This window comes from Lolium perenne, chromosome 3 (genome assembly GCF_019359855.2).
Source record: "Lolium perenne isolate Kyuss_39 chromosome 3, Kyuss_2.0, whole genome shotgun sequence".
In the NCBI taxonomy this organism is placed as follows: Eukaryota; Viridiplantae; Streptophyta; class Magnoliopsida; order Poales; family Poaceae; genus Lolium; species Lolium perenne.
In genome coordinates this window covers 31,834,891-31,854,825 of record NC_067246.2, presented here as the reverse complement: position 1 = coordinate 31,854,825, position 19,935 = coordinate 31,834,891, and the positions used below count along the sequence as shown (strand labels likewise).

Genomic DNA, 19,935 nt, shown 5'->3' with positions numbered 1-19,935 from the left:
ATCCTGAGATTGCAATGGGCGGCGCGGGAGGCCTGAGGGGGAGGGGGAGGTAGCGCAGGTCGCGCTGCTGCTGCTGGTGGCGGCCGCCGGTCAGACTCGGAGCTGCGGCCACCGCGCGCCTCCACGCCGCTCTATAAATCCCAGGGAGAGAGGACGAGGAACAGCAGCTCCTCATCATTATCAACAGCCGACGATGTGAAATCAATCGGACTAACTCGTCATTGACAGCGGGAGCGCTGGGTGAGGGGAGGCGGGCGGCGCTGGGTGAGGAGCTATGCGGTCGGAGGGTTGAGGACGGGGGTGAACACAATCCCATGATTGCTGTGTTGGATGACGCAGAGTAGTGGTGGGCAGAGGAATTTGGGGCTGCGGAGGCGCGGTGCAGGGAGGAGGGCTGCGGTGGGAGACGGAGGAGGATCTCCCGCAGCATATCATCGTTGACCGGCAGGGAGGCAGGCACCGCCGGAGAGGTGACGCGGCTGCGTCGGTGGCGGGTCACTCCGGCTCCCTCCTCACTTGCCTGGATTTGGGGATGAAGGCGCGGACTGCGGCGGCGGGCGACTCCGTCTCCCTCCTCACTCGCCTGGATTGGATGATGGAGGCGAGGGCTACGGCGAGGGGCCATTCCGGCGTCCTCCTCGCTGGCGTGGATTTGGGAATGGAGGCACGTGCTGCGGCGGCGGGGTCATTTGGGCCCGTTCGTTCGTGATGTCCTCGACGACTGCATCTGCACTTCTGCAGTGAGAAACTAGTGGGTTTCAGTTTCGTCAGAGAAATGGAGGGAGATCCATTGTGCGGCGGAAGCCTCCCGTTCTGCCCTCGCCGGCGAGACCGTGCGCTCCCACGCCATTCCTCGCCCTAACCGTCTCGCCGCGCGGGCGCTGCCATGCCGGGGCCGGGGCTCCGGGGCTGCGCGCCGTGGAAGCCGCGGATCCCGCCCCGCCCCCTGCACAGCGCGGTTCGCACGCTCCGCTACGGCGCTAGCCCAAAACCATGTGCTCCCGCTTCGACGCCGGCCTTTGCTCAGCCACTTCAGTCCCCTCCTACTTCAGCAACCACAAGGTAAAAACCCACCTTCAGTTGAACTAATCTCAGCTTTTTTGCGTCGATCTGAGAGAATTTCAGAGCCTTATTGCCATGAGCATCTGTTCATCAATCACATTGCAGGATTTTCCTAGAAATATACCAACTGATTTGGTTGGGCGAATGCTTCCACCGGAGTGCATCAAATTGTGCAGATAAACGGCAGTACAAGGACAATACAAGGTAGGCAATCAATGACTGAATCACTGCAATGGCTTATCTTATTGTCATCAGCTCACCATATGTTCCTCAAATCCAGCATGATGCTGCAACTCCAGAACCTTACAATACAGTATTACAATGCAATTTGAAGATAAAATACAGTACACTCTAGGCATCACTAGGCTTTACATCACGGCGGCACATCGTCTTGGTCTACTGCATCAGACTGCTTGCAGATGAAACAAACGGCTTGGGGGGCATCTGTAGGTTCTGCAAGTTCCCTGTCAACATGTTCACCACCTTCGTCATCGAGGGCCTGTTTCTTGGGCTCCACTGGATGCACCAAAGTGCCACAATTGCCAGCTTTCTCACTGTTTCGTCCTCACCTTGCGCCATTTCCCTTTGAGGTGCCAAGTACTGGCCAGTTATTACTCTCTCGTAGATCCACTCTGGGAGGTAGACCTCATTCTGGCTCTCAACACCTGGGTCCGAGTTCCTTCTTCCGCTCACCATTTCCAGCACCAGCATGCCAAAACTGTACACATCCGACTTGTAGGATACCCCCCCAAAGTTCCGAGAGTATAGCTCTGGTGCAATGTAGCCCATTGTGCCTCTGGCTGATGTCAAGGTAACAATGGTTTGGTCCCTTGCACACAGCTTTGCAAGGCCAAAGTCTGAAATCTTCGGATTGAAGTTGTAGTCCAGCAAGATGTTGTGAGGCTTGATGTCAAAGTGGAGAATTCGCTGGTTGCACCCTTGATGTAGGTATTCCATTCCTCGTGCAATACCTAAAGCAATATCTAGCATTTTGTTTGGTGCTAGGAGTTGCCGGGAAGTATCGGAAACATGAGAGAATATGTATTTCTCGAGTGACTCGTTAGGCATGAATTCGTAAATAAGAGCCCGCCTCATTCCTTCAGAGCAAAAGCCCAAGAGGCGGACAATATTTGTATGGTGAATTAGTCCTATGGTTGCAACTTCATTGATGAATTCCTCTCCATCTCCTGTAGAGCTATCTAGCATCTTGACTGCCACAGGCAATCCATTTGGTAGCTCTCCTTTGTATACACTTCCAAATCCACCCTGGCCTAGTTGATTCTTGAACCGTCTTGCTATCTTCTTAACTTCAGGGAAAGTGTACCTTGTGGGTTTGGATGAGCCGTATGCCTTGAGGAACATTTCGACCTTCATACTTATTTCTACATTATACCTTGACTTTAAGGAGAGATAGAGTGCGGTGGTCACCACTGATGAAAGAACTACAAATGCTGTTACAGATGATGCTGCTGATTTAAAAGAAAGGAAATTAGCGAGTTGCATTCAGAAAAGAAGCCATGAGTTTCTGACTCTTATTGCATTGCAAACACAGAAGAGTTAGGGTGGTAAACAGTAAGTATTTCAATTAAAAAGATTAAGAGTTGCAGCATTACCTGCAATTGGGATGACATGCCTACCTGCAAGTAGGAATAAGATAATTAGTTTTGCCTCCACTATTAGACGTAGACAAAAACATAAGAAAGCTACTTCTACAAATTTGTTAGGAACCACTCATTCCTGGTTTTTACACAAGTCCACTGTGTGGGTATAGGAAGGGTATATGGCGTCATACATAGGGTGGTATATTGATTAATATTTGCCATCATTATGATATAGCTGTGCCATTATTGAATTTTTTGAGGAAAACTGTAGTTGAGGCCCCGGAAGTGAATTTATTAAAAAGTGCTATACAGAATATGTATACGAGTAATTACAGACTTAAGAAGATACAAATGGTATATTCAAGAGACTCGGGATTCAGGAACATGGAAGGAAAGGAGGACTATAAGAGAAATTCTGTTCCGTGGTTTACTCTGGCTTCATTTTATTTTACTGGTCATGCATCTAATACATGAATCGTATATTTTGAAACATATGTTTTGAATTGTTTAGCGAGTAGGAAGAGAGATAGCTCGTTGATTGCTTAATACACTTACAAGTTACACCACTCTAGAAGTCAACTTAGGAAGAATACAAATCATTAGTTACATGGTTGATCAAATTCAACTTTCTAACTAGAAATTATACTGCCTCAAATGAATATTGATTTTTAGATCTAAAAATATGTGCAAAGTGGTCTATTAAGTCTGTGCGAATTTTACAAATTAGCTAACCATCATAACTTGGCACTGCGATCTCTTGTCCAAGTTTTTGTAGGAATGTCCACTGATGCAAACCTAGAGACTAATATGTGTTTGCACAAGTTAGTCATGGGTCTTATTGCATTACAATTTTATTGATAATTTTGCTATAGGGAAAATCACGTGGGAAGATTGAATACACTTAACAGAAGTATATTATAGGAAACCAGAAAACAATTACATGGAGGAATAAATTTAGACTGTGGTTCCAAAATAAAATGGTACACCATAACAATAGGGATTTGAGAAAAGGAACCATACCACGGTGCTGGCAAAAAGCTTGTCGCCTTTGCGAGCTGAATCCACAGTGTCGACCTTTTTGTTCACACCGCTGGCAGGCATCTGTAATATTACTGAGATGCCAAGTGAATGTTGTTGCACCAAAATTGAAGACTGTATTTGCCTTTTCACGGAAGGTGTTCTCGTGAGAGTTTGGGCCATATTTATTGTAAGTGAAGGGTATGGGGATGTCTTTCGAAACAGCCATGCAGTCCCGTGGAAGATCATTAATGTATGCAATAGATGACGCCAAATACCAGAATTGGCTAGCATTGTTACTAATACAAGGAGCTGGGCCAGCTATACTAGATGGATCTGCTGGTACAAAACCTCTTGAACAACGTACCAGGGTTGTAACTTCTGACGATTGAGGTTGTGTGTACACATCAGTTGCTAAGTTTGCTGACATGAGCTTCTGAAGTGGGCATTGCGTCAATGGTTCCACAAGAGGGGTTACGTTGATGACGCGGTGCCTGTAATAGATTGCGGTCACTTTGCAAGAGCCAAGAACATGATGATCCAGGATTATGTCATCCCCGGAGCATGATAACTGCATGCCAGGTGTGCCACATGCTGGTGGGTGGGTTGAAAGCCAGAATGGGAACCGGATCTCCGGCCCATGTTTGCTGCATCGGTGTGACGGACATCTTTTGAAGAAATCTTCATCATCCAATCCTGTCGCTACATAGGTTTGATAGGTGAGAAGAGGTAGCAATATCAGCGTAATAAAAAGTTTATGCAAGTCCATGGGATGTATTGCAGATGAAGATGGAAGAAGAGAAAGCCAAGAGTATAAAAATTGGTTGTTTGCTTTAACCAATGGATAGGGTTGGGGCGGCTCTGGCCATGATTGTTGTGTGCCTGGGCAGGAATTCCATTTGCCACTGAAACCTCTGCCATACGTTTTCCGTGGCTCAGCAACTTCTGTGGTTTTATCACTGGCTGTACCATACATGCCATTTAACCACACATATACATCCTTGTTTTTCTTGAATAATGTATCACTAGTATTCGGATAGAATTTGAAACCTCTGAGGACATGAAGTTTGTATCATTATCCTGCTCAAAAGGAATTTTTTTATCTAGTCCCTGTTATTTTTAATTGTCTTAAGGCATTTCATTGTGACCGGGATAGGACTGGACAAGTGGTGAGCTATGGATCGTCCTCTATTAATCAAGAGGTCACAATCATGTAGAATAGACGGTATTTAATTCTCCAACTTGGCTTGACCGCAAGTAGCCAAGTCTCCTAGTCAGCGACCTTACACTCATGTAGAGCCACTATCTGGCATGTAATTATCATCCTTGGAGTTTATTATTCTCAAAAAAATCCTTGGAGTTATTTTTTTGTTAATTTGGCAGCCATATCCGTAAGATCTCTAAGCTTCCAGGGTTGGGAGGCTCCATTCATCCGAGTGTTTGTGCTTCTCCGTACCAGTCTGCCATGGCGATGCCCGCTGCTCTGAAGGCCTTCACTGTTTTGTTTGTGCTTGCAGTTCTTGCTGCAGATCAGGTTGAAGGGCGGCATCAACGACCTGATTGTCCTTCTTTCTCGTGCGGCCCTCTTAGAAATGTATCGTCCCCATTTCGTCAGGCAGGTGATCCACCTGGTTGTGGTTATGGATCTTATGAGCTGGTTTGCAGTGATACCAAGGCAACAATTCACATTGACAATGCAACATACTATGTGCCTTCCATCAACTACAGTGGTTCTTACTTCTGGGTCGTCAATGCTGAATTGGATTTATACAACGGATGCCCTCTACCTCGGTGGAATTGGCATCCCTATATATTCCAGGAAGGCCAGGAAGTCGAATTGGCCCCCTTTGTAAGTAGTAAGGCTTGCTTTCTTAAATGCTCTCGGGAAGTAAAGCACAATGGTATGTACATGCCTGTTGCTTGCTTGAGCACCAATGATACCTCTGTTTACGTGTTAACTGGTTATGGATCTAATTATATGGAGTATCTTGAGCCTTCTTGTGCGTACATGGCCATGACTCCTTTGCCTTGGGAAAGTCGACAGCTAGATAATTCAAGTTATGCAGATGTTGTGAAATCCATGAGGAGCGGATTTGCTGTTCAATTCCCTTTCAGATTTTCTAGGGGGAACATCATAGATTGCCTAATGAACTTCTTCCGGTGAGTTCAGGATTTTGATATCTGTACAGAGTCGTTTTTATTGTTTGCCTGTATAACAGGTGTATATACCCGTCTTATCCAAAACTGCCGATCTCCTCTTTCATTCCTTTACTGTGTTGTTGGATGGTACTTCTGCAGCTCCCTTGAACTGAGAGTATCTAGTGAAGGCATCATGGGATCTGTTCTGCGCATTTTCTGGGCTCATGAATTCTTCTTGATCTGCGCACTGCAAGTAACTGGTTTTGGTTATGCCTCATTATATATAGCACTTGTCATCACGACTGTGACGTTGATTGCTGGTAATTCAGAATTTTGTGCTTTTAACTGCAGTTTCTTCATCATCTCATCTACCATGTGTGTACCCACCAAACTCAATATAAACTTGTTTATGTAGTGCTATGCAGGTTCGTGTTGGCACCGCTGACTATGTTGATCTTCCTGGCCTACAAGTACTGGAAAACAAGAATAACAATCGATGCGGTTGAGAAGTTCCTTCGAATGCAGCAAATGCTCGGCCCGATAAGATATGTCTATACTGATATCATCGCAATCACAAGCCATTTCAGAGACAAACTAGGTCAAGGTGGCTACGGCTCCGTGTACAAGGGTGTGCTTCTCCCAGGTGATCTCCATGTGGCCATCAAAATGCTAGAGGGAAATTCTAACTGCAATGGAGAAGATTTCATCAACGAGGTCTCCACCATTGGCATGATCCACCATGTCAATGTGGTCCGACTTCTGGGGTTCTGCTCAGAAGAAATGAGAAGGGCTCTGGTTTATGAATACATGCCTGGAGGTTCTCTTGACAAGTACATCTTCTCGTCAGATAAAGAGAAGTCCTTCTCCTGGGATAAGCTCAACGAGATTGCATTAGGCATTGCCAGGGGCATCAACTACCTTCATCAAGGGTGCGAGATGCAGATTCTACATTTTGACATCAAGCCCCACAACATCCTTCTTGACAGCAATTTCGTCCCAAAAGTTGCTGATTTCGGTCTCGCCAAACTGTACCCAAGGGACAACAGTTTTGTGCCATCCAATGCCTTACGGGGAACTATTGGATACATAGCGCCTGAGATGATATCACGGAGCTTCGGTGTCATATCAAGCAAGTCTGATGTTTACAGCTTTGGGATGCTGTTGCTGGAGATGGCCGGAGGAAGAAGGAATGCTGACCCGAATGCAGCAAACTCAAGCCGGTCTTACTACCCATCATGGGTGTATGACCAACTGAGTGAACAAGAAGTGGTTGAGCTATCTCCCGTTGATGACATGCATGAGTTGGAGAAGAAGTTATGCATCGTTGGTTTGTGGTGCATTCAGATGAAGTCCCATGATCGCCCGACGATGAGCGAGGTGATAGAGATGCTGGAACGTGATGCTGACATCTTGCAGATGCCTTGTAGACCATTCTTCTGTGACGAAGGGCACACACATGTTGAGGATTCCTACGATTTGTCATCCGAGCTGACCACAATCTGTGAAGATGATGAGTAAAAAAATATGCGTGTGATGTATCTCATGCATGCGCCTGAGAAGCTGAAGTTATGGTGGTAGTTTTACCGAGTATGAAATAGGTGTCTCTGGAAGCATGTACTAATAGCTAGCAGTCTGTGCTACTGCTATATCCATTATAAAGTGCTAAAATGCAATAATCTTCCTGGAAGACATATTGTTTGAATGTACTGTTAGAGGAGTATAGTAATATTGCAAGTCTAAGTAATACTTGCAAGTCTAAGTAATACATTATTATTTCTGGGGCTTTCTACTACCGTCAGTGTCCAGTAATATTTTATACTGTCAGGTTTTGTGCCATCTCAACAGTTACACGGCCTGAAGAAGAGTATGCTCTCGCCGACTGCATCTGCAGTGAGAAACTACTGGGTTTCAGTTCTGATGGAAGCCTCCCGTTCTGGCCTCGCCGGCGAGCCCGCGTCACTCCAACTCCGTCCATAACCGTCTCGCCGCGCTGCCACAGCTCGGCCGTGGAAGCCGCGGGCCCGCTCCGCCCCCTGCACGCGTCAAGCTCCGCAACCCGGCCATTACTTAGCCCAAAACTATGTGCAGCACGACTCCCGGTCCCCATCTTCGCCGCCGCGGCCGATGCCATCACCGCATCCGATCCCATCGACGCCGGCCTCTCCTCAGCCACTTCAGTCCCTCCTATTTCGGCAACCACAAGGTAAAAAACTCACCTTCAGTTGAACTAATCTCAACATTATTCCATCGATCTGAGAGAATTTCAGAGCCTTATTGTATCTCTTCAGCACATGTGTTCAACAGGATTTGTTGGGCCGAATGCTTCCACTGAAGAGAATCAGATGTGCAGATAAACGACATAAACGACAGTAGAAGCACGAAACAAGGTAGGCAATCAATGACTGAATCACTGCAATGGCTTATCTTATTGTCATCAGCTCACCATATGTTTCTCAAATCTAGCGTGATGCTGCAACTCTAGAACCTTACAATACATTATTACAATGCAAGATAAAATACAGTACACTCTAGGCATCACTAGGCATCTGCCAAGCTTAGTGCACGCACTGTTTACAGGATCACGGCAGCGCACTCTCTTCTACTGCATCAGATTGCTTGCAGATGAAACAAACGGCTTGGGGGGCATCTGTAGGGTCTGCAAGTTCCCTGTCAACATGTTCACCACCTTCGTCATCGAGGGCCTGTTTCTTGGGCTCCACTGGATGCACCACAGTGCCACAATTGCCAGCTTTCTCACTGTTTCGTCCTCACTTTGCGCTGTTTCCCTTTGAGGTGCCAAGTCCTGGCCAGTGATTACTCTCTCGTAGATCCACTCTGGGAGGTAGACCTCATTCTGGCTCTCAACACCTGGGTCTGAGTTCCTTCTTCCGCTCACCATTTCCAGCACCAGCATGCCAAAACTGTACACATCTGACTTGTAGGATATCCCCCCAAAGGTCCGAGAGTATAGCTCTGGTGCGATGTAGCCCATTGTGCCTCTGGCTGCTGTCAAGGTAACAATGCTTTGGTCCCTTGCACACAGCTTTGCAAGGCCAAAGTCTGAAATCTTCGGATTGAAGTTGTAGTCCAGCAAGATGTTGTGAGGCTTGATGTCAAAGTGGAGGATTCGCTGGTTGCACCCTTGATGCAGGTATTCCATTCCTCGGGCAATGCCTAGAGAAACATCTAGTATTTTATCGGGAACTAGGAGCTGACGATTAATATTAGAACCAGTCGAGAATATATATCTCTCCAATGATTCGTTAGGCATGAATTCATAAATAAGTGATCGCCTAGTTCCTTCTGAGCAAAAGCCCAGGAGCTGGACAATGTTTGCATGGTGGATTCTCCCAATGGTTGCGACTTCGTTAATGAATTCTCCTCCCTCTGCTGTAGAGTTCTCTAGCATCTTGACAGCCACGGGAACTCCATTTGGGAGTTCGCCTTTGTATACACTCCCAAATCCTCCTTGCCCTATTTTCTCCTTAAACCGTTTTGCCATCTTCTTAACTTCAGAGAAAGTGTACCTCGTGGGTTTTGATGTGCCATATGTCCTGAGAAACATTTCAACCTTCAAATGTATCTCTTCATTATATCTTGTCTTCAGTGAAAGGTAAAGTGTAGTGGCCACCACCAACAAAAGAACAACAAATGTGGCCACCGATGATGTTGCTGAATAAATTAGATAATAGGAGTATAACAGATTGTAAGTGATCAATACGAAGAATTTTATGCACAATAGGATGATTTGTTTATGTTCATTTTTGTTCATGTGAAGTTCGGGAAGACATGGTTTGTGACTATACTATACCTGCGATAACTCTGATATGTGAACCTGCAAATACAAAAGATAAGAATGAGATATGGACTTTGTGTCACATGTCGCAAAAACAACTTCAGTGAATAAAAAATAATTGTACTTCTTGAAATAAGATATCATTACTAAGATTTTTTTTCTCGAGCACATGGACAGTACCAAGAATTGACAAAAATGTTTGTAAAGGACAACTGTCACCTGTTGCAGTACATTTCTCTAATGGAGTAAGATACAGTTCTGAATTTTGAGGCACAGCTATGATGATTATGTTTTTCATCACATCTTATTGAAAAGATTCATCAGGCGTGGCATTATTTTTGGAAAATACAACAGAGTTGTGTGTCTTAATATCAGAAGAGATAATGTATAAAGATAATGCATAAGCTTTTCACTGGGCTTAGACAAGGACTCAAGGTTCTACTGCAGAATGAAATGCACCAAAACCTGCTGTTCTACATAGTAGTTGCCAACTAAAAGCATCCTTTTGTGTTGCTGTTGTGTGTGCAACCGTCATGTTCCTGTTTGTGTGATCTATGCTATTTGGTTATTCATTTTGCCCGTGACGCCAATGTCTAGAACTCAGGGTTGTTGCTCATATTTTGCTCTATTGCAGATGATGTGATTGCAGGTTTCAGCTTTGGATGATGTTTTGTTGGTTCCATTATGTACTAATGTTGTATATGTATTTCCTTACCGAGTATTAGACTAAATAACACATTTTAATACTCCCTCCTATCCAAATGAATTGTCGCAGATTTGGCCAAAATGTTTCCTAAATCTGTCGACGTCCATTGAACCTGCGACAACTTATTTGGATCAGATGTAATATTCAAAAAAGACAGTTTCTGATACAATAGAAAAATGAAATACAGTTTCTTTCATTTCTGTGAGATCGCTTTTGTGATATTTGGGCGCCTCAGTGTGGTTGCTCAGGCTAGCTACTCAAATGATTTATAATCTTTCGTGGATTGCACGCATGAGTTGTAGAATGAGTAAATCCACAACTAAATAAAAACTGCAAAACCTTATTAAGTTTGAAATTCAGTTACAAAACAAATGGGGTTAGTACAAATGTATGGTGCTTTTGGCCAGTTAGAAACAATACCATGAGGCATGCAGAATGTTTCATTCCTTTGTGTGCTGAATGCACAGTGTTGCCTTTGAAGCTCACATAGTTCGCAATATACCATGTCGTTGTCCATCCCCGGATCTTTCCATTCCAGCGCGACCTCAAAACTGAGGATTCTTTCTGCGTCTGTCTTGAAGGAAGATGTTCTGTCATAAGGAATCGGGATGACGCCATCCAAACACACCTTGCAGTCTGATGGAAGAATGGAAATGCTTTCAAAAGCATACACCAAATACGAGAAGTGGATTGCGTTGCTAAGGCAGGGAACTGGGCCAGCAACGGTGTCAACATAATGAATGCTTGGCGTGAACTCTTTTGAGCAGCATACTAGGGTTGCAAAACGGAATCGAATACAATCTCTCTGCAGGTACCCTGCCAAGGCATCATCAGGTGATATGCTTTTGGAGATGAGCTTCTGGATTGGACTGGAAGACAAGGAGTCTACGAGCGGGATGATCTTTATGACAGTATAAGTGTAATCTATGGCAGTCGCTTTCCATAGGCCAAGGAGTGGGTGATCCAGGATGGTGTCCTGGCCAGAGCATGCTAATATTATGCATGATCTGCCGCAAGATGATGATGTATTGCTGGATTCAAGTCGGAAAGGAAACCTGATCTCCGGGCCATCTTTGCTGCACCTGGACGGTGGACAGTGTCTGAAGAAATCTTTATCTTCCCACGCTATGGCCAAGTCGACTCCATGGTTGACAAGACATAGGAGGATAGCTGCAACAAGGAATTTACTCATCTTGCTGTACTCTAATAGAAATACAGATGAAGAGTAATGGGGATGAAGGCAAGCAAGCTGCTGCAAGTAGTATTAAAAAGGAACACTTATTGATTAGGTTCAACTAGCATTCAGAGTCGTGCTGGTATGATAGCAGCATGCCTTATTTATTGTGCTTCTACGGTCTGGTGATCCGTGTCTGGTTGTAAAATTTCTGTGGTCCTTAATAGAAGTCCGTGTGAAAATTCCAGTATAGTGTGATTACCACCTCCAGAGAATTGAGCCAAGTCCAGCTACGTTTTGGTCAGAGTCTTTCTGTGCCGATAGCTATGTGCCTGTGAAATTCCTATTGACTTGGAGCACTTGCGCCGTGCCGTACGGGAAGGAGCACTTTGTGGAAATCCTGGCATAACTGTAATCACTATCTCTCGAGAATATGAGCTATAAATTATAGATTACAAAGAATAAGGCAGGAGAAAAAAAATCCCTGTTGTATTGGGCATTTGGGCTGCATTTTTTCACTCTACAGTTATCCCCACCTCAAGGAAATAAGTAAACCTTCTCCATAACCAGGATATCGATCTACTATGGCGGACACTCTTGTATTTTGTTGTTCCATAACCCTGCAGGCCTTTGTTGTCTTGTTTCTGCTTGCAGTTATGGTAGTAGATGTCCAGGGAGGAGATGGCTGCCCACGTTTCTCCTGCGGGCATCTAAAAAATATATCAAGTCCATTCCGCCAGCGAGGTGATCCACCTGGGTGCGGTTCTGAATACTACGAGCTGATGTGCAGAGATAGCAAAGCTACAGTTCGCATCAGCAATGTCGTATATTATGTGGTTGACATCAACTACGCCGATTGGTCCTTCTCGGTCGTTGAGGCCAACTTGGATATGAGCAGCATCTGCCCTCTTCCTTACTACACTTCTCCAGAGAGCAGCAGCAGCAATTTTGATTTACATGGCCTTGCCAATCTTGAGGTTGATGGTCCTTGGGCATGCTTTGCTAATTGTTCGCGAGCAATAACGAATAACAGTCTGTACAAGCCCGTTTCTTGCCTGGGTGCAAAAGATTCATTTGTTTATGTCTGGGCTAACAGTAATGGTTGTGAGATTATTTATCTTGAACATTCCTGTGGATACTTGGCCATGGCCCCTTTTCATGTCTCATCTATCCGAGGCGTACATCTAGGGAACGCAAGTTATTTAGATATCATGGGCTTCATAAATAAGGGATTTTCTGTTAAATTCCCCTATTATCCAAACGGCGGTCCTATGGATTTTGACCAGGGTTCTGATAATAATATCATCAAGCTATGCCTCAGCAACTCAACCAGGTCAGTATATATTGGTCCTATCCTGAATTAGGTTTCTCTTATAATCATATAGAAACCAAGTTCCCCAATTAAACCTGTTTCAACTAATGGTGTGAATTGCAGCTACTTCAAGGAACGAATATCTGATACAAGCATCTTGAATCGGACTCGTGCTTTCTTCTGGAGTGGGATACACTTCTTCGAATGCTTAAATGCTGACAACGACACTGCAGTCTCAGCTGTGTTTGCTAGAGTCATGGTATATGTTATTGATGTCCCAAGATTCCTTGTTGGTACGTGCCTGTTATTAGTAGTCATCACCGCTGCAGTCTTGTATGAAAATGTGCGGTTATCTAACTCGTGTATCCCTGGCGCCTGCCAACTTATTTGGGCAGTACTATGCAGGTTTGTGTTGGCACCCCTGTCTGTGTTGATTTTCCTTGCCTACAAGTACTGGAAAACAAGGATAACTATAGATGCGGTCGAGAAGTTCCTCCTAATGCAAGAAATGCTTGGCCCAACAAGGTTTGCGTACACTGACATCACTGCAATCACAAGACATTTCAGAGATAAGCTGGGTCAAGGAGGCTATGGATCCGTGTTCAAGGGTGTGCTATTGCCAGGCAATGTTCATGTCGCGGTCAAGATGCTAGAAGGTAACTCCAACTGCAAGGGAGAAGATTTCATCAGTGAGGTCTCCACCATTGGCAGGATCCACCATGTCAATGTGGTCCATCTTTTGGGATTCTGCTCGGAAGAAATGAGGAGGGCTCTGGTATACGAGTATATGCCTAGAGGTTCTCTTGATAAGTACATCTTCTCAGCTGAGAAGATTTTCTCCTGGGATAAGCTCAATGAGATTGCTTTGGGGATTGCTCAAGGGATCAACTACCTGCATCACGGTTGTGAGATGCAGATTTTGCACTTTGACATCAAGCCTCACAACATCCTCCTTGACTACAATTTTGTCCCAAAAGTTGCTGATTTCGGTCTCGCCAAACTGTACCCAAGGAACAACAGTTTTGTGCCATTGAGCGCGTTACGGGGAACAATTGGATACATAGCCCCGGAGATGATATCTCGGAGCTTTGGCATCATATCAAGCAAATCTGATGTTTACAGCTTCGGGATGCTGCTACTAGAGATGGCCGGAGGTAGAAGGAATGCTGACCCAAATGCAGCCAACTCAAGCCAGTCTTACTACCCGTCATGGGTGTATGACAGGCTAACTGAACAAGAAGTGGTTGAGATATCTCCCGTTGATGGCATGCATGAGTTGGAGAAGAAGCTGTGCATCATTGGATTATGGTGCATTCAGATGAGGTCCGAAGACCGTCCGAATATGAGCGAGGTGATAGAGATGCTGGGAGGTGGCGTTGATAGCTTGCAAATGCCTTCTAGGCCATTCTTCTGTGACGAAGGGCATACCCATGTTGAGGATTCTTACCATTTGTCATCCCAATTGACCACAATCTCTGAAGAGGATGAGTGAACAGATATACGTGCTGAGGTGATACACTTAGCTCATGAAAAGCTCAAGTTATGGCTGTAATTGTGCCGAGTATGAAATAATTGTTTCCAATTCCTGCAAACTTTTGTGCAGAAACATGTAATAGCCAGCGGTCACAGTACAGAGTCCTCCAACTGCTAACTATATCCATTCCAAATTGCTAAAATGTAATCATCTTTCTGGAAGACATACTATTATCTGAATACTCTGTTATGTGAATAGTAGCTTGCAAAAGCTGGACTCATATTTGCTCCTACCTTGGAAACATTATTCGCGGCCTTCCAGTGAAAGGTAAAGAAGGCATGGTCTTGGAAATATAGACTAGACTTCTTCAGGAACTATGTCAGCGCTTAATTTAGGAGGTGGCGTTTTAGCTCATATGCTCATAGGAGGTGGCGCAGTGGTTACGAAGATGCAAGAACGGTGGAAGAAGAAAGAAATAAAAGGGAGAATAAAGGGGATAAAATCTGTGTTTTCCTTTATACAGCGAGGAGTTACCCGGGACTTGGCCCGAGAAATTTGCGATTAGGTCACCACGTGTCACCAAGACCATCACGCCAAAGGACAATTACCCCCACTACGTGTGGAAATCGAGGAGGTGCATCGGTCAATGCGCAATGATCAGTCATTTCCTAACTGACCGTGCAGGAGTAGGATGGGCCCATCAGGTCACATCCTATCAATCGAACCGCCGCGGAAGCCATGTCATTGATAATGTCATCAAAAGTATCGGCTCCTCATTTATGTCAAAGATGCTTGGCATGGCCATGTGTTGTTATCTCCAAAAGGCCATGGCACTCGTCTTGGTCAGGTAAATATTAGTAATACTTGGATAGCTATTTACTACTACTCCGTTCTACGATGTAAGGTGCTACACGTCTCGAGTTTGACCAACAACTTTGGGTTGCTCGACTTGAGTCTACACACGGTTGCAAGACTCGGGGGCTATTCCCATCGGGAGCGCTGGACGCACACCCAATAAAAGTTATAAAGACAAAGAAAAACGAGTCGGAAGATCTCGGAAGATCTAGGATCAAGCCCGGAGATTTGATCTTGAGTAGAGTAACGATGTCTTGTCATCAGCAGTTAACCAACATAGATTTATCGAGTAAAACTGGGCACGTTATGTAGGGATACGTTGCATAGAAAACAAAATTTTTCCTACCGCGAGAACGCAATCCAAGCCAAGATGCAATCTAGAAGACGGGAGCAACGAGGGGATGAACGAGTCTCACCCTTGAAGATTTCCGAAGCCTACAAGATGAGGCTCTTGTTGCTGCGGTAGATGATCACTTGCCGCTTTCAAAAGCGCGTAGAAGATCTTGACGGTGCCACAATCGGGCAGCACCTCCGTACTCGGTCACACGTTCGGTGTTGATGAAGACGACGTCCTTCTCCCCGTTTCAGCGGGCAGCGGAAGTAGTAGCTCCTCCTTGAATCCGGCAGCACGACAGCGTGGTGGCGGTGGTGATGGAGATCTCCGGCGGAGCTTCGCTAAGCCTTGCGGGAGAGAGGGAGGAGGTGGGGCGGCTAGGGTTTGGGAGAAGGGGTGGCCGACCACTTGAGGGGTGCGGCCAAGCTATGGCTTGTGTTGGCTGGCCCCCTCCCCTTGCCCCTCATTATATAGGTGGAACCCCCAAGTGTTGGACTACAAGTCTTCGAATAAGACCCCAACCCAAAACCTTCCATGTGTAGGGAAACCTACCCAAGGTGGGATTCCCACCTCAAGTGGGACTCCCACCCTTCCATGAGGGGGGTGGCCGGCCACCCTTGGTGGAGTCCACCTGGGACTCCACCCCTCTAGGGTTGGCCGGCCATGGGAGGTGGAGTCCCTTCGGGACTCCGCCTTCCAAAGTGATTTCTTCCGGACTTTTCTAGAACCTTCCATAAATGCACCGGATCATTTCCAAACTTGGAATATGACTTCCTATATATGAATCTTATTCTCCGGACCATTTCGGAACTCCTCGTGATGTCCGGGATCCCATCCGAGACTTTGAACAATACTTCAAACTCCATTCCATATTCAAGTTCTACTATTACAACATCAAACCTTAAGTGTGTCACCCTACGGTTCACGAACTATGTGGACATGGTTGAGAACTCTCTCTGACCAATAACCAATAGCGGGATCTGGAGATCCATAATGGCTCCCACATATTCAACGATGACTTTAGTGATCGAATGAACCATTCACATACGATACCAATTCCCTTTGTCACGCGATATTTTACTTGTCCGAGGTTTGATCATCGGTATCTCTCTATACCTTGTTCAACCTCGTCTCTTGACAAGTACTCTTTACTCGTACCGTGGTATGTGGTCTCTTATGAACTTATTCATATGCTTGCAAGACATTAGACGACATTCCACCGAGAGGGCCCAGAGTATATCTATCTGTCATCGGGATGGACAAATCCCACTGTTGATCCATATGCCTCAACTCATACTTTCCGGATACTTAATCCCACCTTTATAACCACCCATTTACGCAGTGGCGTTTGATGTAATCAAAGTACCTTTCCGGTATAAGTGATTTACATGATCTCATGGTCGAAAGGACTAGGTAACTATGTATCGAAAGCTTATAGCAAATAACTTAATGACGTGATCTTATGCTATGCTTAATTGGGTGTGTCCATTACATCATTCATATAATGATATAACCTTGTTATTAATAACATCCAATGTTCATGATTATGAAACTAATCATCTATTAATCAACAAGCTAGTTAAGAGGCTTACTAGGGACTCATTGTTGTTTACATAACACACATGTATCAATGTTTCGGTTAATACAATTATAGCATGGTATATAAACATTTATCATAAACACAAAGATATATATAATAACCACTTTTATTATTGCCTCTTGGGCATATCTCCAACAGTGTCCCACTTGCACTAGAGTCAATAATCTAGATTACATTGTAAGGTACCTAACACCCATGGCATTCTGGTGTTGGTCATGCTTTGCCCTAGGGAGAGCTTTAGTCAACGGATCTGCTACATTCAGATGAGTGTGTACTTTGCAAATCTTTACTTCTCCATCTTCGATGTATTCGCGAATCGAATGATAACGCAGCTTGATATGCTTCAGCCTCTTGTGTGACCTTGGTTCTTGTGCATTGGCAATGGCACCCATGTTGTCACAGTAGATGACTAGTGGGTCCAATGCACTAGGAACCACACCGAGCTCTACAATGAACCTCTTCATCCATACCGCTTCTGATGAAGCCTCTGAAGCCGCTATGTATTCTGATTCTGTTGAAGACTTCGCCACCATCACTGCTTCGAGCTTGCCCAGCTTACTGCAGCACCATTCAATATAAACACGTACCCAGACTGTGACTAGAGTCATCAAGATCAGTGTTCCAACTTGCATCGGTGTAACTGGTTACAACGAGCTCTTGGTCACCTCCATAACAAAGAAACATATCCTTAGTTCTTTTCAAGTACTTCAGGATATTCTTGACCGCTGTCCAGTGTTCCATTCCTGGATCACTTTGATATCTGCTAGTCAAACTGACAACATGTGCTATATCCGGTCTAGTACATAGCATGGCATACATGATAGAGCCTACTGCCGAGGCATAGGGGATCTGACTCATCCTTTCTCTTTCTTCTGCCGTAGCCGGTCCTTGAGTCTTACTCAAGACCTTGCCTGGTAACATAGGTAAGAATCCTTTCTTACTTTCGTCCATTCTAAACTTCTTTAGAATCTTGTCCAGGTATGTACTTTGTGATAGCCCTATTAGGCATCTTGATCTATCACTATAAATCTTGATGCCTAATATATACGATGTTTCACCAAGGTCTTTCATTGAAAAACTATTATTCAAATAACATTTTACACTGCTTAATAGTTCTATATCATTCCCAATCAATAATATGTCATCTACATATAATATCAGGAATGCTACAGAGCTCCCACTCACTTTCTTGTAAATACAGGCCTCTACATGAGACTGTATAAACCCGAAATCTTTGATCACCTTATCAAAACGTCGGTTCCAACTTCTCGATGCTTGCTTCAGTCCATAATTTGAACGCTGAAGTTTGCATACTTTGTCAGCATTTTTAGGATCGACAAAACCTTTGGGTTGTACCATATACAACTCTTCCTCAATGTCTCCATTAAGGAACGCCGTTTTGACATCCATCTGCCAAATCTCATAATCGAAAAATGCAGCTATTGCTAACAAAATCCTCACAGATTTTAGCTTCGCTACAGTTGAGAAAGTCTCATCGTAGTTAAAACCTTGAATTTGTCAGAAACCCTTTGCGACAAGTTGAGCTTTATAGACAGTAATATTACCATCAGCATCTGTTTTTCTCTTGAAGATCCATTTATTCGCAACAGCCTTTCTGCTATCAGGTAAGTCTACCAAAGTCCACACTTTGTTATCATACATGGATCCCATTTCGGATTTCATGGCTTCTTGCCATTTGTTGGAATCTGGGCTCATCATCGCTTCTTCATACGTCGCAGGGTCCTCATCATTGTTGTCCACAATCATGACATTTAGACAAGGATCATACCAATCAGGAGTGGCATGTTCCCTTGTCGATCTGCGAGGTTCAGTAGCTATCTCGTTTGAAGTTTCATGATCATTATCATTAGCTTCCTCTGTTGTCGGTGTAGGCGGCACATGAACAACTTCCGGTACTGCGCTACTCTGATCAACTAGTGAAGATTCATCAATCTCATCGAGTTCTACTTTTCTTCCAGTCACTTCTTTAGTGAGAAATTCTTTCTCAAGAAAGTTTCCGTTCTTAGCAACAAAGATTTTGCCTTCGGATATGTGATAGAAAGTGTACCCTATAGTTTCCTTAGGGTATCCTATGAAGACGCATTTCTCCGCTTTGGGTTCTAGCTTGTCCGGTTGTAACTTCTTTACATAGGCTTCGCAACCCCAAACTTTAAGGAACGACAGCTTAGGTTTCTTGTTAAACCATAATTCATACGGTATCGTTTCAACTGATTTTGATGGTGCTCTATTTAAAGTGAATGCGGCTGTCTCTAATGCATAACTCCAAAATGATAACGGCAAATCAGTAAGAGACATCATAGAACGAACCATATCTAAGAGAGTTCGATTACGACGTTCGGACACACCGTTTCGTTGTGGTGTTCCCGGCGGTGTCAATTGTGAAAGTATTCCGCATTTCTTTAAATGCATGCCAAACTCATAACTCAGATATTCACCTCCACGATCAGATCGTAGAAATTTAATCTTATTGTTACGTTGATTTTCTACTTCACTTTGGAATTCCTTAAACTTCTCGAAAGTTTTGGATTTATGTTTCATGAAATAGATATACCCATATCTACTCAGATCATCTGGGAAGGTTAGAACATAACGATAACCACCGCGCGAGGCTACACTCATTGGTCCACACACATCGGTATGTATGATTTCCAATAAGTCTGTAGCTCGCTCCATAATACCAGAGAATGGAGTCTTAGTCATTTTTCCCATTAGACATGCTTCGCATCTATCAAGTGACTCAAAGTCAAGTGATTCAAGTAATCCATCGGTATGGAGTTTCTTCATGCGTTTCACTCCAATATGACCAAGGCAAGCGATTGCCACATATAAGTAGAATTATCATTC

General features: G+C 44.5%; 5 protein-coding genes and 1 long non-coding RNA gene across 7 annotated transcripts; 4 read left to right on the top strand and 2 right to left on the bottom strand.

The window, feature by feature from the left end:
• Positions 1-1,278: 1,278 nt before the first annotated feature.
• Positions 1,279-4,787, bottom strand: LOC139838392 (rust resistance kinase Lr10-like). 2 transcript variants are annotated; one of them, XM_071827835.1, is made up of 3 exons: positions 3,684-4,787; positions 2,676-2,699; positions 1,279-2,531 (listed from the first exon to the last, which is right to left on the bottom strand). In XM_071827835.1, exons 1-3 carry the CDS (start codon positions 4,654-4,656, stop codon positions 1,459-1,461), a joined length of 2,070 nt encoding a protein of 689 aa, XP_071683936.1. In that variant the 5' UTR covers positions 4,657-4,787; the 3' UTR covers positions 1,279-1,458. The 2 variants fall into 2 exon arrangements, with proteins under 2 accessions (XP_071683936.1, XP_071683937.1); XM_071827836.1 differs by having other exon boundaries at positions 1,279-2,528.
• A 190-nt stretch (positions 4,788-4,977) lies between these two features.
• Positions 4,978-7,539, top strand: LOC127340819 (LEAF RUST 10 DISEASE-RESISTANCE LOCUS RECEPTOR-LIKE PROTEIN KINASE-like 2.5). The gene is made up of 3 exons (XM_051366571.2): positions 4,978-5,840; positions 5,979-6,139; positions 6,235-7,539. Exons 1-3 carry the CDS (start codon positions 5,146-5,148, stop codon positions 7,335-7,337), a joined length of 1,959 nt encoding a protein of 652 aa, XP_051222531.1. The 5' UTR covers positions 4,978-5,145; the 3' UTR covers positions 7,338-7,539.
• A 289-nt stretch (positions 7,540-7,828) lies between these two features.
• Positions 7,829-8,207, top strand: LOC139838391 (uncharacterized). Its single transcript, XR_011754721.1, has 2 exons — positions 7,829-8,022; positions 8,108-8,207. It is a non-coding gene; the product is annotated as an uncharacterized lncRNA (long non-coding RNA).
• LOC127340820 (rust resistance kinase Lr10) lies at positions 8,208-11,592 on the bottom strand. Its single transcript, XM_051366572.2, has 3 exons — positions 10,742-11,592; positions 9,631-9,654; positions 8,208-9,491 (listed from the first exon to the last, which is right to left on the bottom strand). Exons 1-3 carry the CDS (start codon positions 11,511-11,513, stop codon positions 8,419-8,421), a joined length of 1,869 nt encoding a protein of 622 aa, XP_051222532.2. The 5' UTR covers positions 11,514-11,592; the 3' UTR covers positions 8,208-8,418.
• Positions 11,593-12,111: 519 nt separating this feature from the next.
• Positions 12,112-12,859, top strand: LOC139829873 (uncharacterized). Its single transcript, XM_071827137.1, has one exon. It carries the CDS (start codon positions 12,152-12,154, stop codon positions 12,857-12,859), a length of 708 nt encoding a protein of 235 aa, XP_071683238.1. The 5' UTR covers positions 12,112-12,151.
• Positions 12,860-12,966: 107 nt separating this feature from the next.
• Positions 12,967-14,456, top strand: LOC127338074 (rust resistance kinase Lr10-like). Its single transcript, XM_071826924.1, has 2 exons — positions 12,967-13,100; positions 13,203-14,456. Exons 1-2 carry the CDS (start codon positions 13,064-13,066, stop codon positions 14,297-14,299), a joined length of 1,134 nt encoding a protein of 377 aa, XP_071683025.1. The 5' UTR covers positions 12,967-13,063; the 3' UTR covers positions 14,300-14,456.
• Positions 14,457-19,935: the final 5,479 nt, after the last annotated feature.